A 15,024-nucleotide genomic window follows, 5' to 3' on the forward strand; every position below is an offset into this window, starting at 1 on the left:
CCCAAGCCCACCCCCGGCCCGACCTGGTTTCAGCACCACGGACAGCGCCGGCTCCGTCTTTTGGGGGCGCCGAGGCCAGACTGCGTCTTGGCTGCACAGAGCGGCCCCACCCCGCGGACAAACCCTGGTGGGAGGATTGGGGTGGATGGGCTTGGGGTCGGGAGATGTGCAGGCTAAGGGCCTCCTAGCTAGTCTGTCCTCAGGCGCCGCGCCGCCCTAGGAAACACGGCCTGACACCCCGTCAGAGAGGACTGCTCACACACACACCCTTGGTTTCCTGTCCCTCAGGGAAGGAAATATCCTCAAGAAGTTCCCCTTTCATTGACATAGGGCTCAGGGTCCGTCGGATAACGAAGGGGTGAACTATCGGGAGGCCGACGGAGGTGTTGTCTCGGAAGCATGGAAGGCATTCCACGTGCTCGGGCCCACGAGGGACCTTGCTGAGACCGGGAAACCGCAGAGAGGTGGCCTCAGAGAGAGGGCCCTGCCGTGGCGGAGAGGAACAGCAGAGGCCGGAGGAGCTGGGAGGAGCTGGGGAGGAGTGTTTTGCATGCGTATGTGCCGGACTCCCCAGAACTGCGAGGAGGGGCCGAGACCCAGTCACAAGCTGTCTCTCCCTGAGCCCAGACTGCTCCCCATCTGACGCTGCGGTGAGGCTTCCAGGCTCAGTCCCAGCCTGTGCCCACAGGGTCTCTCCCTGCAGATGAATTCGAGACAAGCCCCCCACGCCCCACAGTGCTTCCTCAGGCCTCCGGGGCACCCCAACCCCCGGTGGGTCCTGCGTGGAGAGGATGCCATGCCAGGAGAGTCTTGGGGGCCCCCTCCTCTGTCCACGTGAGAGGGGCTCCGAGAAACCCATCTGGAGAAGTAGGCGTCGGTCTTCAGAGGTGACAGGCAGGGTTTCAGGGTGCAGGAGGAAGGGAGGGTCCACCCCGCTGTGTTCCAGGGGGAGAAGAGCTCAGCTTTCGCTTCCCCTGCAGTGGAGAGGGGTTATTCCTGTGGCAGGGAGAGAGTGCTCAGTTCCCTTTCCACCCAGCAGCCGCACCCCCCCACCCCGGCCCCACCTCCAGGCTGGAAGAGGCAAATCAGATGGTGTCAGGTGAATCTAGAGGGTCCTTTGCAGCCCAGAGATGCTGCTGCCGCTGCTGTGGCCTCCACCGCAAGGGCAACAAAGGTCTGAGGAAGAATTTACGGGGTCCCTGGAGGATGCTGGTGCAGGCACATCTGTCACCTTCAGTGAGTGACAGCAAAGGAAGGCCCGCCTGTGCATCTCGTCCCTTTCTCTAGTTCAACCCATGGGTGATCTGGACTGACTTTTGCCCACTCGGCACCCACCTTCAGATCCCAGAGGTAGCCAGCAGACGGCAAAATCCCCTTCTGTTCACGAGCTCTATCAAGACCTGGAAGAGAGAACTCTCTGAACATCAGACTCTCCAAGGTGCATACTTTAGGATGGTGAGATCTTATGTGAAATATAGCTCCTAATATATGACACTGCCTCTGGATGGGACAAGTAGCCCAGGGTCCCAGGAAAGAATGCCGTGGGCCAACTCGCCTGTCTACTTCCCAGCTCAGCCCTGCACTTGGCGATGGCTCCTGTTACTCTGGGGACCACTCTAGATGCTTCTCTCTCCCACCCACCACACCTCCCTTCAAGTTTAACTTCCCCAGAGTATCTTCCATCTGAAGTCTTCCCGTGCAGGGGCGGGGCTGGGTTCTCCCCTTCCCCAACAATCAGAACGGTTTCGTCTGTGGCCTCCTAGCTCACTACCTCTCCCTTCCAGCTCTTTCTCACACTGGCCTCAGAGGGACCGTGTTGACACCTGTACGACTTCACCTCTCTCTCGCTCTACAACCTTCCATGGCTCCTCATTGTCTTCAGACGAAGCTCAAGCCCATCAGCTTGCCTGTCTTCCCCCGCTGCTTGAACGAGTGGAGTATGGGGACCGATTCAAATCTTTTTTTTTTTTTTTTAGTGTTAGTTTGCAAACGAATGAGTGAGTGAGCGAGTAAGTGAATGAATAAATGAACATGAATGAAACGAAGGTGTGTGATGTTTCTCTTACCTCCTCGGGACCCTTTTCTGCTTCTGGTGCCTCTACGGGCTATCTTAAAACCCATCCCTACCAGGCCACTTCCTTGTGGGTCCCAAGGCCGTGACCGACAGGGGGCTGGCCAGGTGGGACTTCCAGTGCAGACGGCCGTGCACGAGCCAGGAGGCAGGACGCGAGGGCCCTTGTCCTCCCTTGCTGTCTTACTTGGGTGAGGCCCTCACCTCCTCTGAGCCTCAGAGATCGTTGGCCACACGCAGAAAGGGGATTGGACGATCTCGAAGAGTCAGTCACAGCTGCGTTTTCATGCGTCAAAGTCCCCTCTTTGGGGCTTGTGATCTGTTCTCACCACAGGCTTCCTGCCTGTCTCCTCTGCCCTGTTTTATCTGCAACTTTCCCCTCTCTCTGAGGGACCCCAGAAGGCAGGCTGTGCCAGGGCATGACGGAGGAATGTTGCTGAGGCTGCTGCTGTTGCTGCCTGCGTCGTGGGGAGGTGAGTGGGCTGAGGGGATAGCGGACCCCACTTGGGGGAGGCCCAGGAGCTCTGGTCTGAGTTTCTCTCTCTCTCCAGGGCTCCTGACTCAGCCTTGGGGGTACCAACTGGATCTACAGGAGTCTGTGACAGTGCAGGAGGGCCTGTGTGTCCTCGTGCCGTGCAAATTTTTCTACCCGAGTATCTCCTTTGGACCCCGCTACCTGTTTTGGTTCCAGAAGGGGGTAAATATGAATGATGATCGTCTAGTGGCTACAAACAAACCAAGACAGAAGCTGCAGGAGAGGGCCCAGGGCCGGTTCTTCCTCCCCAGAGACCCTGGACCCAATGACTGCTCCTTGACCATCACAGACGTCAGCAGGCGGGACAGTGGGATGTACTTCTTTCGAATGGAACACTACACCAGGAGCTACTCATATCGAAATAAGATGCTCTCTCTGAAGGTGACAGGTGCGGCAGGGGCTCAAAGAAAGGCCCCAGGGTATGGGGTGCCAGAAATAGAAAAACGAAGGCTCTGTTCCTCTCGGGGCTGGGGTGGGGACAGCCACGACAAAGCCCCGGGACCGGCTGAACACACCGAGAGGCCCTAACTTCCTTTCTCTCCTCACCAGCTCTGACCCACAGGCCCCACATCCTCATCCCGGGGACCCTGGAGTCCGGCCGCCCCAGGAACGTGACCTGCTCTGTGCCCTGGGCCTGTGAGCGGAGCACACCCCCCATCTTCTCCTGGACGTCGGCTGCCCTGTCCTCCCTGGGCCCCAGGACTCACCTCTCCTTGGAGATTAACCTGACCCCAAGGCCCCAGGACCATGGCACCAGCATCACCTGTCAGGTGCATTTTCCTGCAGTTGGTGTGACCGTGGAGAGCACCGTCCAGCTTAACGTCACCTGTGAGTGCCGGGCCAGGACGCTCGGGTCCTTGAGGGGTGGGGCTAGAGCAGAGCTGGTCCAGGGCTTGAAGTAGAGGTTCTGGTAGACCACCAGGAAGGGAGCCGCTTTTCCATGGCCCTGGGGGTCAGGGGTGAAGCCCAGTGCCCACCCATCCCTCGCCACAGATGTTGAAGCTGCCACACCCTCCTATCACAGATGCCCCACGGGACGTGGCCATCAGCGTCTTCCACGGAAACGGCACAGGTGGGCAAAGACCTCTTCTTCCCAGGGCTGGGAGGGACACTCAGAGCTCCAATGGTCCAGGGACTAAGTGGGGTATGTACAAGAGGCCAGCTACTGAAGTCAGACGGGACGGGGGCGGAGAACACGGGTGGTGAGTCGCCCCAAAGCTCAGCTCCCTCAGGTTACTCTTTCGCTCGCCCACAGCTCTCTGTGGCCAGTTCCAAAGGGCGCTCACACCCCTCCCCCTCCCCCCTGTCTCTGATGTTTTACCTCCTCCTGCTCCCCTGGACTCCTCTCTGGCCAGTAACTGCATTTGTTTGCCATATCCCTGTCCACGGCCCTCTGACCCCGTTTGCAGAGCAGCCTGGGCAGCTCCAGGGAAGTCTGGGCCTCTTCAGAAGGCCCAAGGCCGGGACTCTGCCGGTCCCCACCTCAGAGCTAGTGTGGACATCGCAGGAGGAGGGAGACCCCAGCTTCGTCCACCCCATCACCCTCTCTCTCTCTCTCTCTCTGCGCTTCCTTCTCCCCAAAGCCATCAAGATTCTGCAAAGCACCTCGTCCCTTCCCATCCCGCAGGGCGAGGCTCTGCTGCTGCGCTGCGCTGCTGACAGCAACCCCCCCGCAGAACTGAGCTGGTTCCGGGGGCCCCCAGCCCCAAATGCCACCCCCATCTCCAGCACCGAGATCCTGGAGCTGCCTCGAGTGGGGACTGCAGAGGAAGAAGAGTTCACTTGCCAAATTCAGCACCTGTTGGGCTCCCGAAATGTCTCTCTCAGACTCTCCATGGTCTGTGAGTGTGGGAGCCTCTGGGGGAGGGATACCTGGGTGCTGGGGGAGGGGAGAGGCACCAATGACCTTTCTCCTCTGTCCCCAAAGACTTTCCCCATGGCTGCTGGGACCCTCCTGCCCCTGGGAGGACGAGGGGCTGCACTGCAGCTGCTCCTCCTGAGCCCGGCCGGCCCCCTCCCTGAACTGGCCACTGTGGGTCTGCTGGGGGGAAAATCAGAGTCACAGCCACCTCCAGCTCAGTGGGTCCTGGACCAGCAGCTCCCGGAGCCTCAGCAGGGGGCTCAGCTCAAGCCTCAGACTCATACGCAAGGCCCAGGATGCCCACAGGGCCGAGCGCCACTGTCCTGCTGCTTCAGGTCAGGAGTCTGCAGGGGGAGAAGCCTGGGCCCTTGTAGCAGTTTCTTAGGACGGCGAGGAGAGATGCCCCCACCCGGGGGCCTAACTACAGAGGTCCATGGCTCACAGGTCTGGAGGCCGAAAGTCCGAGATCAAGGTGTCGGCAGGGTCGGTTCCTTCCGAGGCTGGGAGTGCGTTACCGGTCTGTCCCTCAGCTTCTGGGGGTTCACCGGCCTTCTTTGGCACCCCTTAGTTTGTAGACGCATCGCCCATAACCAACCCCGCCTCCAATCTGGCATTCTCCCTGTGTGTGTGTGTGTCTGTGTGCGAATCCCCCATCTAGCATCGCTGCCCCGCCTCCAATCTGGCGTTCTCCCTGTGTGTGTGTGTGTGTCTGTGTGCGAATCCCCCATCTTGATGAGGATGGCAGTCATATTGGATTAAGGGCCCACCCTCGTGACCTCATTTTCACTATTACCTCTCTCGAGACCCTAATCTCCAGATAAAGTCACACTCCGAGGTACGGGGCATGGTGGGAGATCCTGGAGGGTTAGGACTGCAACATATGAATTTGCGGGGCACACGATTCAAGCTATACAGCTTCAGAGAGAAGCAGCTCAGAGAGACACCCTAAGGCCCAGACTGGAGTGGCTGGGGGCGCAAGATCCTCATCCCTGAGGCCAGCGAAGGGGAGCATGCTAGGGAAAGGGCTGGTCCAGGGTCTACAAGGCAACAGAAGACTGAGTGACATGTCCTGGACGGGGAGGGGACACACATGGAGACAGAAGTGGCCAGTTGGGAGGACGCCATGGATTGGAGTTGGAATTTACACAAAATTCAAATTATCTACAGCTAAACCAGAGTCCAGGGCCAGTACGATCATGGGAGTGATCGGGGGAGCTGGCGTCATGGTCCTGCTTTCTCTCTGCCTTGGTCTCATCTGCAGGTGAATGTGGGCTCCGGGGATGGGAAGAGATGCCTGGGGTGGGAAAGGCTTAAGGTCATGGGATCTCAGAAAACCTGAGCTGGAGGACCCTGGACTGGTCAGAAAGCCAGGAGCCAGGGAAAGGAGGCTGAGTGTGGGCATGAATCAGCCCATAACCAACTGGGCCAAGAAGCGGGGCTCTTCCCAGCTACTCCTGGTCCAGGTCTCTCTTGGGTTAGGGGAGCACCTGGAGACTGGACCCACCTCCACCCTCCTCCCTGCGTGCTCTGCATAGGGAGTAGGGGTGGTCTGATGGTCTGCCTACTCCATGCCCCAAATAACCAGGCTGAAAAGCCCAGGGCGGTCCCTTAGAGTGAAGACCCACAGGAAGAAAGCAGCCCAGCCAGTGCACCACCTGGATGACGTCGTGGGCTCGGGCTCCAGGGTGAGTGGCAGGACATAGCTCCTATTCAGCATTATTCCTTTTAGCTGCACCCTTGGTAAGGGCCCTTAGGCATTTTTCCGTTAACATGCAACACTCCCCCGGAGTTCCGAAATTGGTTATTCTAAGCTGTAGATTCAGCTGCTCTGATGTTTCTGTTTCTGATGGAGTGCGCATGTAGTCCAGTTGGTTTGTTGCGGGTATTTATGCCCCACGTGTCAGCCTATCCTCTCCTCCGGAATATATATATTTTGTCTCCATACGACAAAATGCAAACATCTCAGGTGTACAGTTCGATGAATTTTTCTTTTCATTCTTTTTTCTCTTTTTAAAAATGATATTGATTGGGGTATCGTTGGTTAATAGCATTCTATAAATGACAGGTTGTCGGAAGCCAGCCGACCAAGTCAAACCGGGTACCTGAATGGGGGAGCGGGGACTGAGAAAAAAGAGAAGACAGACAGGGTGCAGGAGGGAGAACAGATCTCACACTGCCTCTCCGAGTTTATTTCTTCTCCTCCTTTTAAACACAATCTGTTCCTCTGTGTATCCCAAAACAACACAAAAGTAACATCCTGAAGATGGAGGTGCAATTGACACTTCAATTAACACTCCCTTCGACACTCCCTTAGGCTATACTTAATCTTCTTCTTCCTGAAATTCCACAGAACCAGCCTTTTCTTTTCTATGCAAGCAGGCCTCCCGAGACAATCCATGCACTCTTTTGAATTTGGGGAGCTTTAGCTCCCTACAACAGGTGCACAACTGTGTAATGTGACATCTGCATAGTCCATTGGGTGATCGCCGCCCACAGTCTGGCCTTCTCCGAGGACTATGGGTCTTTGCTTCTCTGAGCTCCTGTTTGAGGGTTTCTATTTCATGCTTTTGGTGCCCGAGGGTGTGGTGGGCAGGAAGCAGACATGAGCGAGACATCTGGTTGTCATCATGGGCGCAGGATCTGATCTCCGGCTCTGCCTTCTACCATATGCCACCCCTGCCCTTGCTTTATATTTCATTGAGAACTTGAAATCTGTTTGTTTTACGTTTGTTTAAGTAAATGCCTCTCCTGGAAAACCATGAGCTGCATGGTATCGGGGGCCGTGTCTGTTTTCCTCCTCACTCCACGCACAGCACCCGGCACACTGACCCAACAGAGAAAGACATTCTATAGTTAGAAAGACTGGTTTTGAGTCCTAGCTCAAGGGCGTATGTATATCAATGTGTGCCTCTGGGGCAAAGACTATCTCTCTTAGCCTCGGTTTGACCGTTTGTAAGATGACGGTGATCACAGCATCCTCTCTCATCATTTCTTAAAAGAAATAACGTGATTAATACGAACACTCTCTAAGGAATTGCCAGTCTTAATTATTAAGCATCTTAAAATAAACGAACGGGCAAATGATTAAACTTGCATCAGTCCCAATCCCATTCGGGTCCTTGTTTGCTCCCCACCGACCCCGGGCCCTTTTGACCCGCTTCGAATCCTGTCTCTTTCCACTCAGGCGCATCAGCACCAGTTCTGGGCAGACAGCCTTTCAGGTCACCGAGGCCATGATGGCGCTAGCTCCATCTCAGAAGAGGGACAAGAGCTCCACTATGCTTTCCTCAGATTTCACAAGCCAAAGCCTCAGCATCAGGAAGGCACCAACACCGAGTACTCAGAGATCAAGGTGCACAAGTAAGAAACTATTTTCTCACCGTTCTGAAGGCTGGAAGTCTGAGATCAATGTGGCAGGCTTGGTTTCTTCCAAGGCCTCTCTCCTTGGCTTGTAGGCAGCCGTATCCTCCCTGTGTCTTCACGTGGTCCTCCCTCTGCACGTGTCTGTGTCCTCGTCTCCCCTTCTTATAAAGACACCAGCTCTGTTGAATTGAGGCCCCCCCTACTGACCTCACTTTAACTGAGGTACTGGGGGCTAAGACTTCACCTTATTAATTCTATGATTTTCAGCCCATAATCCTGAGTGTCTGATTTTCAAAAAGTTGATGGCCTTCCTGGCCATAGCATGAAACCTCTAGTACATGTGGAAGACCACAGGACTTGTGTCCAAAAGAACCAAGTTCAAGTCCATCTATACCACTTATCTGCGAGTCGCTTTGCTTCTCCGTGCCTTGCCTTACTGTTCTGCAAAGCAGGAAATCATCCCTATCTAACCAGATGATTGTGAAAGGTTAATACAACGGCACACATGAAACAGATAACAAAAGTCCTGACACGAAGCTTTCGAGAACTCTGAACACATGCTCGAGTCGGGACTCTGTTAGCTGCTGTTACAGAAAACTTCTGCTCACGATTTCCCCTGAGGCTTGGAGAGGCCAATCCCAGAGGCCACGGTCTCAGGTGTCTGTGTCACAACCTGCTCAACAGTCTTCCTGGATCCTCCAAATAAAGTTTATGCCCTTATCCATGCCAACGTCATTTCTTACTAGCCACCCATACTCTGTGCCCATCCCAGAAGCTTCCTCTTAGATTTCCAGCCTCTATTCCTTCAGTGAAACCGAAAAAATGACGACAACAAAACAACAACAAAGACCAAGCAGTAAGGGAAATTCTTAAGAGCAGCCAGGGGGGTGGAAAGAGACAGAATATGTAAAAAAGACCGCAGCTGATTTTTTTCAGGGGCAATCGTGGAAGCTCAGATACAATGGAAAGCTATCTGTGATGTTTTCAGAAAAAATAAATATTAGAAGTCCTGCTTAATGAGCATTATGTTTTGAGACCAAAAGTGAAATAAAGATATTTAAGACACATACGCGAAATGTTAGCATTCGTAACCGAAAGACTTTTCAAAGTAAATTCTAAAGGATGTGATTTGGGTATCAGGAAAGCGAAGCCAGATGGAAGCTCTGAGATGCGAAAAGGAACAAAAAGATAAGAATGTGGCAAATAACGTGAGCTACAGGAAACAAACGTTTACTGCGAAAACGAATGATGTGTAGAGGGGTCAAACGTAAAACATACTACTGAAATACCACACTAGAGTCACATAATTCAGGAAAGTATAAAAAGAATTTGTATTTTATAAAGTCTGTATATCATTCAGGAGAAAATGAAATGGTATGAGAAGCTTTAGGTTTTGAATGTTGTTGTCGTAACCTCAAGGAAACTTTCTAAAAGAATTGATGCCAAGTTTATCATCTCCAAACTAGAGGAAGTATCCCAGGTTCTGTAAACATTATTCAGTTGAACCAGAGAAAACAAGAAATAAGAGGAGAAAAAGAGAACAGAACACATAGAGTACAGATATGAGATTCTGTATTTAGACCCAAATACATTTTTTAAAATCTCATTAAGGACAAATGGACTTAATGCTCCTGATAACATACAAATATAGTCAGAAAAGCACAGCTGTATATTGTTTATAAGAAATCTGTGTAAAACCTAAAAAATCAATTGTTTGATTGACGGTTCTGGGAATGAAGCCTAGTCACGATGACACGTGAAACGGGCCATCACAAGTGTATTAATATCAGAAAACATATGCTTTACAATAAAGAGTGTTAATGGAGATGGATGAGACTGCTTCACAATGATTAAAGGTTCAAGCTACCAGAAAGATACAACATTTGAAACAGGCATGCGTGTGACAATCTGAGGCAAAAACTGGCAAATTAAAAAAAAAACAAACTAGATTAATTCACATTCATAGAGGGAATTTTAATATATATTTTACAATAACTGACGAAACACAAAGACAAGACAATCACTAAGGATGTGTTATATGCTACATATAAGCAAGAGGATTAAGAAACTTGACCTACAGCCACAGATAGAAAACTTCTCCCAATGATGATGGGTTGTAAGCTCTGAGCACACACATGGAGCGTTCAAAATATTTTATCATACACTGGGCTGTGAAGTAAATGTCAACACATGTCAACAGGTGGAAATCACACAGAATGTGTTCTCTGACTCCAAGCTTGTTGGGCTAGAAATTAACAATGAAAACATAACCTATGTTGGATTAATATATATTGTTCCATGTATGATGATACAATATATTATGTAATCAAAAATATCTCTCCAGATAACTATATATGTAACTATTATCATGGAAATTTAGAGGATCCCTTACAAATAAGTCATAGATTAAATAATTATAATGTAAATTTAAAGTTATTTAAAATCAAGTGATAATAAAATGTTTAGTGTAAAACTAAAGTGGTTATTAGAGGAAATATATAAATATATATATATATAACTTCAGTTGTATGTATTAGAGATGAATAAAGTCTAAAATTTGATAAGCTAAGGTTTTATTTCAAGAACTTAGAAAAAGAACAATAAAATAAACTAACAGGAATTAGAAGGAATCACCAGATACCAAGAGCACATATAATAGGAAACATATTCAATAGAGTGGAGTAACATCAAAAACTGTTAGTTCTTTGATACAATAAAACTGACAAACCTCATGTGAGATTAATCCAGGAATAAATATGGAAGGCAAGAATAGCCAGCATCCAGGAATATAAAAAAGACATCGCTTGATGCGGCAGGAATTACCCAGAAAGGAATACACTTTACGGAAATCTTTTATTCCCATAAATTTAAAATCTGTAGTAAATAGGTAAATTCCTAGACAAATTGGTCACTCAAACCTTGGGCCACTGTTGAGCGTGTTTCACTCGCGGACGTCTCAGCGCGGATGAAAGGAAAACCCAGTGTACTGACGAGATTCTGCCAGTAGGGGGCCCCCTTGGCGACGGTCCGCTTCTGGATGTGCCAGAAAATCGTGAAAACCATTCGTAAACCCGGATGGAATGTTTCCTCACCATACGATGGTCCTAAAAATCTTTCCGAGAGGCTACAGGTGTGGTTTCATCAACAATAAATAGACATGGATGGATGGATGGATGGATGGATGGATGGATGGATGGATGGATGTAGATAGATGATAAATAAATAGATGATGGATGGATGGATGGATAGATAGATAGTAGATAGATAAATAAAGCAATAGACCAGGAGTCAGTGTTGCCGGAGACTCACGTGTCCCATCCTCAGATGCCCTCAGCGGCCCTGGTCCCCGCTGTGGGGAAGCCCCTTGGGGAAGGGGCAGAGCATGGGGTCTGCTCTCTGTCTGGTCCTCTCTGGGAGGGTTTCGGGGTCCCTGGGCCGTGGGGTGTCCATGCTCTGTGCAGAGGGGGCCTAAGCTCTTCTTTGAGGTTCCTCTTCCCCGAACGAGACAGCCCCGGGCTCCGCCCCAGCTTCCGAGTCCCCCCTCCACACACACCGCCTTCCTTCTCTTTTCTGCACGGAGCCCAGACGCCTCCAGGCAGAGATGCTGCTGCTGCTGCTGCCCCTGCTGTGGGCAGGTGAGTGGACGCGGGGAGGGCGGGGGCGGCCTGGGGGCTCTGCTCACTTTCCTTTCCCGCAGGGTCCCTGGCTCAGGATGGCAGACTGCTCACTTTCCTTTCCCCACAGGGTCCCTGGCTCAGGATGACACATACCAGCTGGCAGTGCAGGAGTCCGTGACGGTGCAGGAGGGCCTGTGCGTCTCCGTGCCCTGTGCCTTCTCCTACCCTGAGAGCTACTGGACTAGTCCCCCAGCTCACGGCTACTGGTTCCGGGCCGGGGCGAAGGAAGATCGGGATGCTCCCGTGGCCACAAACGACCCGCGTCGAGCCGTGCAGGAGGAGACCCAGGGCCGATTCCATCTCCTCGGGGACCCCGGGGCCTCCAACTGCTCCCTGGACATCAGAGACGCACAGAGAAGGGACACGGGGACCTACTTCTTTAGAGTGGAGAGAGGGTACACTGTGAAATATAGTTACAAATTAAACCAACTCACTGTGCGTGTGACAGGTAAGGCATGGGTCACGGAGAGGCCACAAGGGTGGCCCGGGCAGGGCTGGGATGCGTCCCCCTTCTTCTCTGGGAGGGACCCAGGGAGACAAGACGCTGGGGCTGGCCTGAGGCAGAGGCAGCTCTTGGGGGCACGCTCGCACCCCCACCTCCAGGGTGTGGGTCTCTGTCCTCTCCTCCCCAGCTCTGTCACAGACACCTGACATCGACATCCGGGGGACCCTAGAATCTGGCCACCCCAGGAAAATTACGTGTTCAGTGCCATGGGCCTGTAAGAGGGGGACGCCCCCCACCTTCTCCTGGATCGGGGTCAACCTCACGCTCCTGGGTCCCAGGACTCCCCGCTCCTCCGTGGTCACCCTCACCCCTGGGCCCCAGCACCACGGCACCAACCTGACCTGTCGGGTGACCTTCCACAGTGGCGTGAGCACAGAGAGGACCATCCGGCTCAACGTGTCCTGTGAGTGCCCAGCCAGGACGCTGCGTCTCTGAGGACCGTGGGCGTCGGGATCGAGAAGCGGGACCTGGGCGGGGTGCCTGGGGACTGTTCTCGGAGGCGTGACTGGGGTGGAGGTGGAGAGAGCTCCAGACCCCAGCACCATGCTCATGGTCATACTGCAGGTGGCCAGTTACTTATTCCTGTTCCAGATGCTCCACGGAAGCTGCTGGTCCGCGTCTTCTGGGGAAATCGCACAGGTGAGCGGGGTGCTGGGGCCCCCCCTCCTCCAGCCGGCCGCAGTTCAGGCCCCCGAACGACCTCTGCGTACCCCAGAGTCGACCCTGTTCCCTCGCATTCGGAGAGCACCACCGTGGCTCCCTCACCCTTCGGCAGGAGGCTGAGAGCCTCACCCGTGTGCAAGCCTCCGGTGATCACACCCGTGTGTGCTGTTGCATATCAAGGTCCGCCTCCTGGGTGGTCTCCCCCAGGCCCGGATATAACAATTCTTCCTCAAACGTCCTCTCCTTTGTCCTGGGACCCTCAGGTTGCCTCTCCTCCCTCCTCCTCACCCCTCCTCCTCAGGTTACGGATCTTCACCCTGACTGGCCTTCGCTTGCAATGCTAGTCTTACTATTTTCCCTTCCTGTGTCTGTGGGAGGACCGTGGACAGAAGGGCCTCTCAGCCCTGCCCTTCTGGCTCTCTGTTTCCGTAGTCCCAGAGGACCTGGCCAACGCCACCTCCCTGACAGTCCAGGAGGGCCAGTCCCTACGCCTGGTGTGTGGAACCGACAGCGAGGCCCCTGCCAGGCTGAGCTGGTCCCGGGGGAGCCTGACGCTGAACCCATCCTACCCCTTGCACCCTGGGGTCCTGGAGCTGCGCCACGTGGTCTCAGGAGATGGCGGAGAATTCACCTGCCGAGCTCAGCACCCGCAGGTGTCCCTCCACGTCTCCCTGAAGCTCGTCGTGTGGGGTGAGTCCAAGCGGGACACCTGCGTTCTGAGGGGGGGCCATGAGCAAGACTAAGGTGTGGACCTAAGGAAACTCACACCTCCACCTCCCCTCTCCTCCAGGTGTTCCTTATTCCTACCCCCAGAGCTGTGGGGAGCAGCAGGGCTCCTGGCCCCTGGTCCTCACCCTGCTGAGGGGGGCCCTCATGGGCGCTGGCTTCCTCCTCACCTACGGCCTCACCTGGATCTACTACACCAGGTGAACAGGTTTCTCAACGTGTCCTGGGTTTGGAGCCACCTTGATGGCTGTACCTGTCTCGTCCTCTCCAGCGCAAACCCTCCCCATTTCAGACCTTGTTTCTCTCTCATTTCAGACCTTGTTTCTCCCATCGGATCAGAGACTCCCACGTGGACAAAGGCCGAAAGGCGTGACTGAGCCCCTTGCTCGAGGCGGCCTGAGGTCTGGGCTCCAGAGTCCGAGCAGGAGGCTGGGGACCCATCCGACCACGGCATCCCCAGACCCACCCCACACAGCTCTGTGGAGCGAGGAGGTGCCCGATGACTCGGCCCTGCGCCCCATCCAGAGATGACCGTCACCTCTGGTCCCTAGGACGCTCCCTGACAGTCGTACCTCGATGGCTGGAAGGCAAGCGAGGAGAGAAACATTTTTAATTATTAACTTGAGTTATATTCCATGTAATATTTTGTTTCTGTGTGCTTACCTGGGTGTGGTTTTGATAAGCCCATAATTCAACCCCATAATATATTGTTATTAATCTCATAATGTTATTTTTTTTAAAGTCAATTTTAAAGTTTTTTTTTTTTTAATTAGGACAAGCAACTCATATTTATCCACACATTAACCTGTTCGATCGCTCTCAATTTCTTCGTGTACGTTCGAGTTTCTCTGGAGTATCGTTTAACTTATTCCTAGTTTTATTGACAATTTCTCGGCATACGTCAGTGTATACGTTTAATTTACGTATATTGTGAAATGATTACCACAGGAAGTTCAGCGAACACCTAACTTCTCGCACTGATGCAATAAAAAGCAAGGAAAGAAAAAGGGGAAATATTTCTCTTTGTGATGAGAACTCAGGATTTACTTGCTTAACAGCTTCCCTGCATGTGGCATAACAGGGTCGGCTACGGTCATCACTCTGTGGAGTGGCACATCCCCAAACTTGTGTATCTGATAGCTGGAAGGTTGCAGCTTTTAACCTCCTTCTTCCATGTCCCCCTCCCTGTCATTTCCATTTTGTCCGAAGATCTTTTTGTATATTTGTTGTGGGGCAGAGATCTGGTGATGAATTCTCCCGGCTGATGTTTGTCTGAAAAAGTGTCATTGATATTAGCTTTGGAAAGATATCTTTATCGAATGAGGAATTCTGGGAAAACATCGTTTCCCTTTCAGTTCTTCAACTTGTTTTGGCATTCGTAGTTTTTAACGAGAATTCTGCTGTCATTTTTATCTTTCTCTGTAGTTTGTCCTTTTCTCTGGCTGGGTTTAGTTTTTTCTTTTTCTCACTGGGTTTGAATGATGTGATTAATATGTGCCTTGGTGTGGGATGTGTAGGTTGACTGTGTGTGTGTGTGTGTGTGTGTGTGGTGTGTGTGTGTGTGTAGAATGAGAATACAGTGATCGATTTATGTTTTAGGAAGTTCCCTTCAGGAGTAGAGTG

The 15,024-nt window shown here is 52.5% G+C and overlaps 2 protein-coding genes across 2 annotated transcripts; both read left to right on the top strand.

Annotated features, from left to right (window-relative positions):
* The first annotated feature begins 2,501 nt into the window (after window positions 1–2,501).
* Window positions 2,502–7,831, top strand: LOC102895203 (sialic acid-binding Ig-like lectin 6). The gene is made up of 8 exons (XM_015591468.1): window positions 2,502–2,544; window positions 2,623–2,994; window positions 3,156–3,434; window positions 3,631–3,678; window positions 4,190–4,447; window positions 5,635–5,728; window positions 6,080–6,152; window positions 7,652–7,831. Exons 1-8 carry the CDS (start codon window positions 2,502–2,504, stop codon window positions 7,829–7,831), a joined length of 1,347 nt encoding a protein of 448 aa, XP_015446954.1.
* A 1,654-nt stretch (window positions 7,832–9,485) lies between these two features.
* On the top strand, window positions 9,486–13,774 carry LOC102895459 (sialic acid-binding Ig-like lectin 14). The gene is made up of 8 exons (XM_006905086.1): window positions 9,486–9,497; window positions 11,426–11,465; window positions 11,575–11,955; window positions 12,140–12,415; window positions 12,604–12,651; window positions 13,108–13,365; window positions 13,466–13,601; window positions 13,717–13,774. The coding sequence occupies exons 2-8, from the start codon at window positions 11,432–11,434 to the stop codon at window positions 13,772–13,774; spliced, it is 1,191 nt and encodes a 396-aa protein (XP_006905148.1). The 5' UTR covers window positions 9,486–9,497; window positions 11,426–11,431.
* The last annotated feature ends 1,250 nt before the right edge of the window (window positions 13,775–15,024 follow it).

This window comes from Pteropus alecto, unplaced genomic scaffold (assembly GCF_000325575.1).
Source record: "Pteropus alecto unplaced genomic scaffold, ASM32557v1 scaffold41, whole genome shotgun sequence".
Classification (NCBI taxonomy): domain Eukaryota; kingdom Metazoa; phylum Chordata; class Mammalia; order Chiroptera; family Pteropodidae; genus Pteropus; species Pteropus alecto.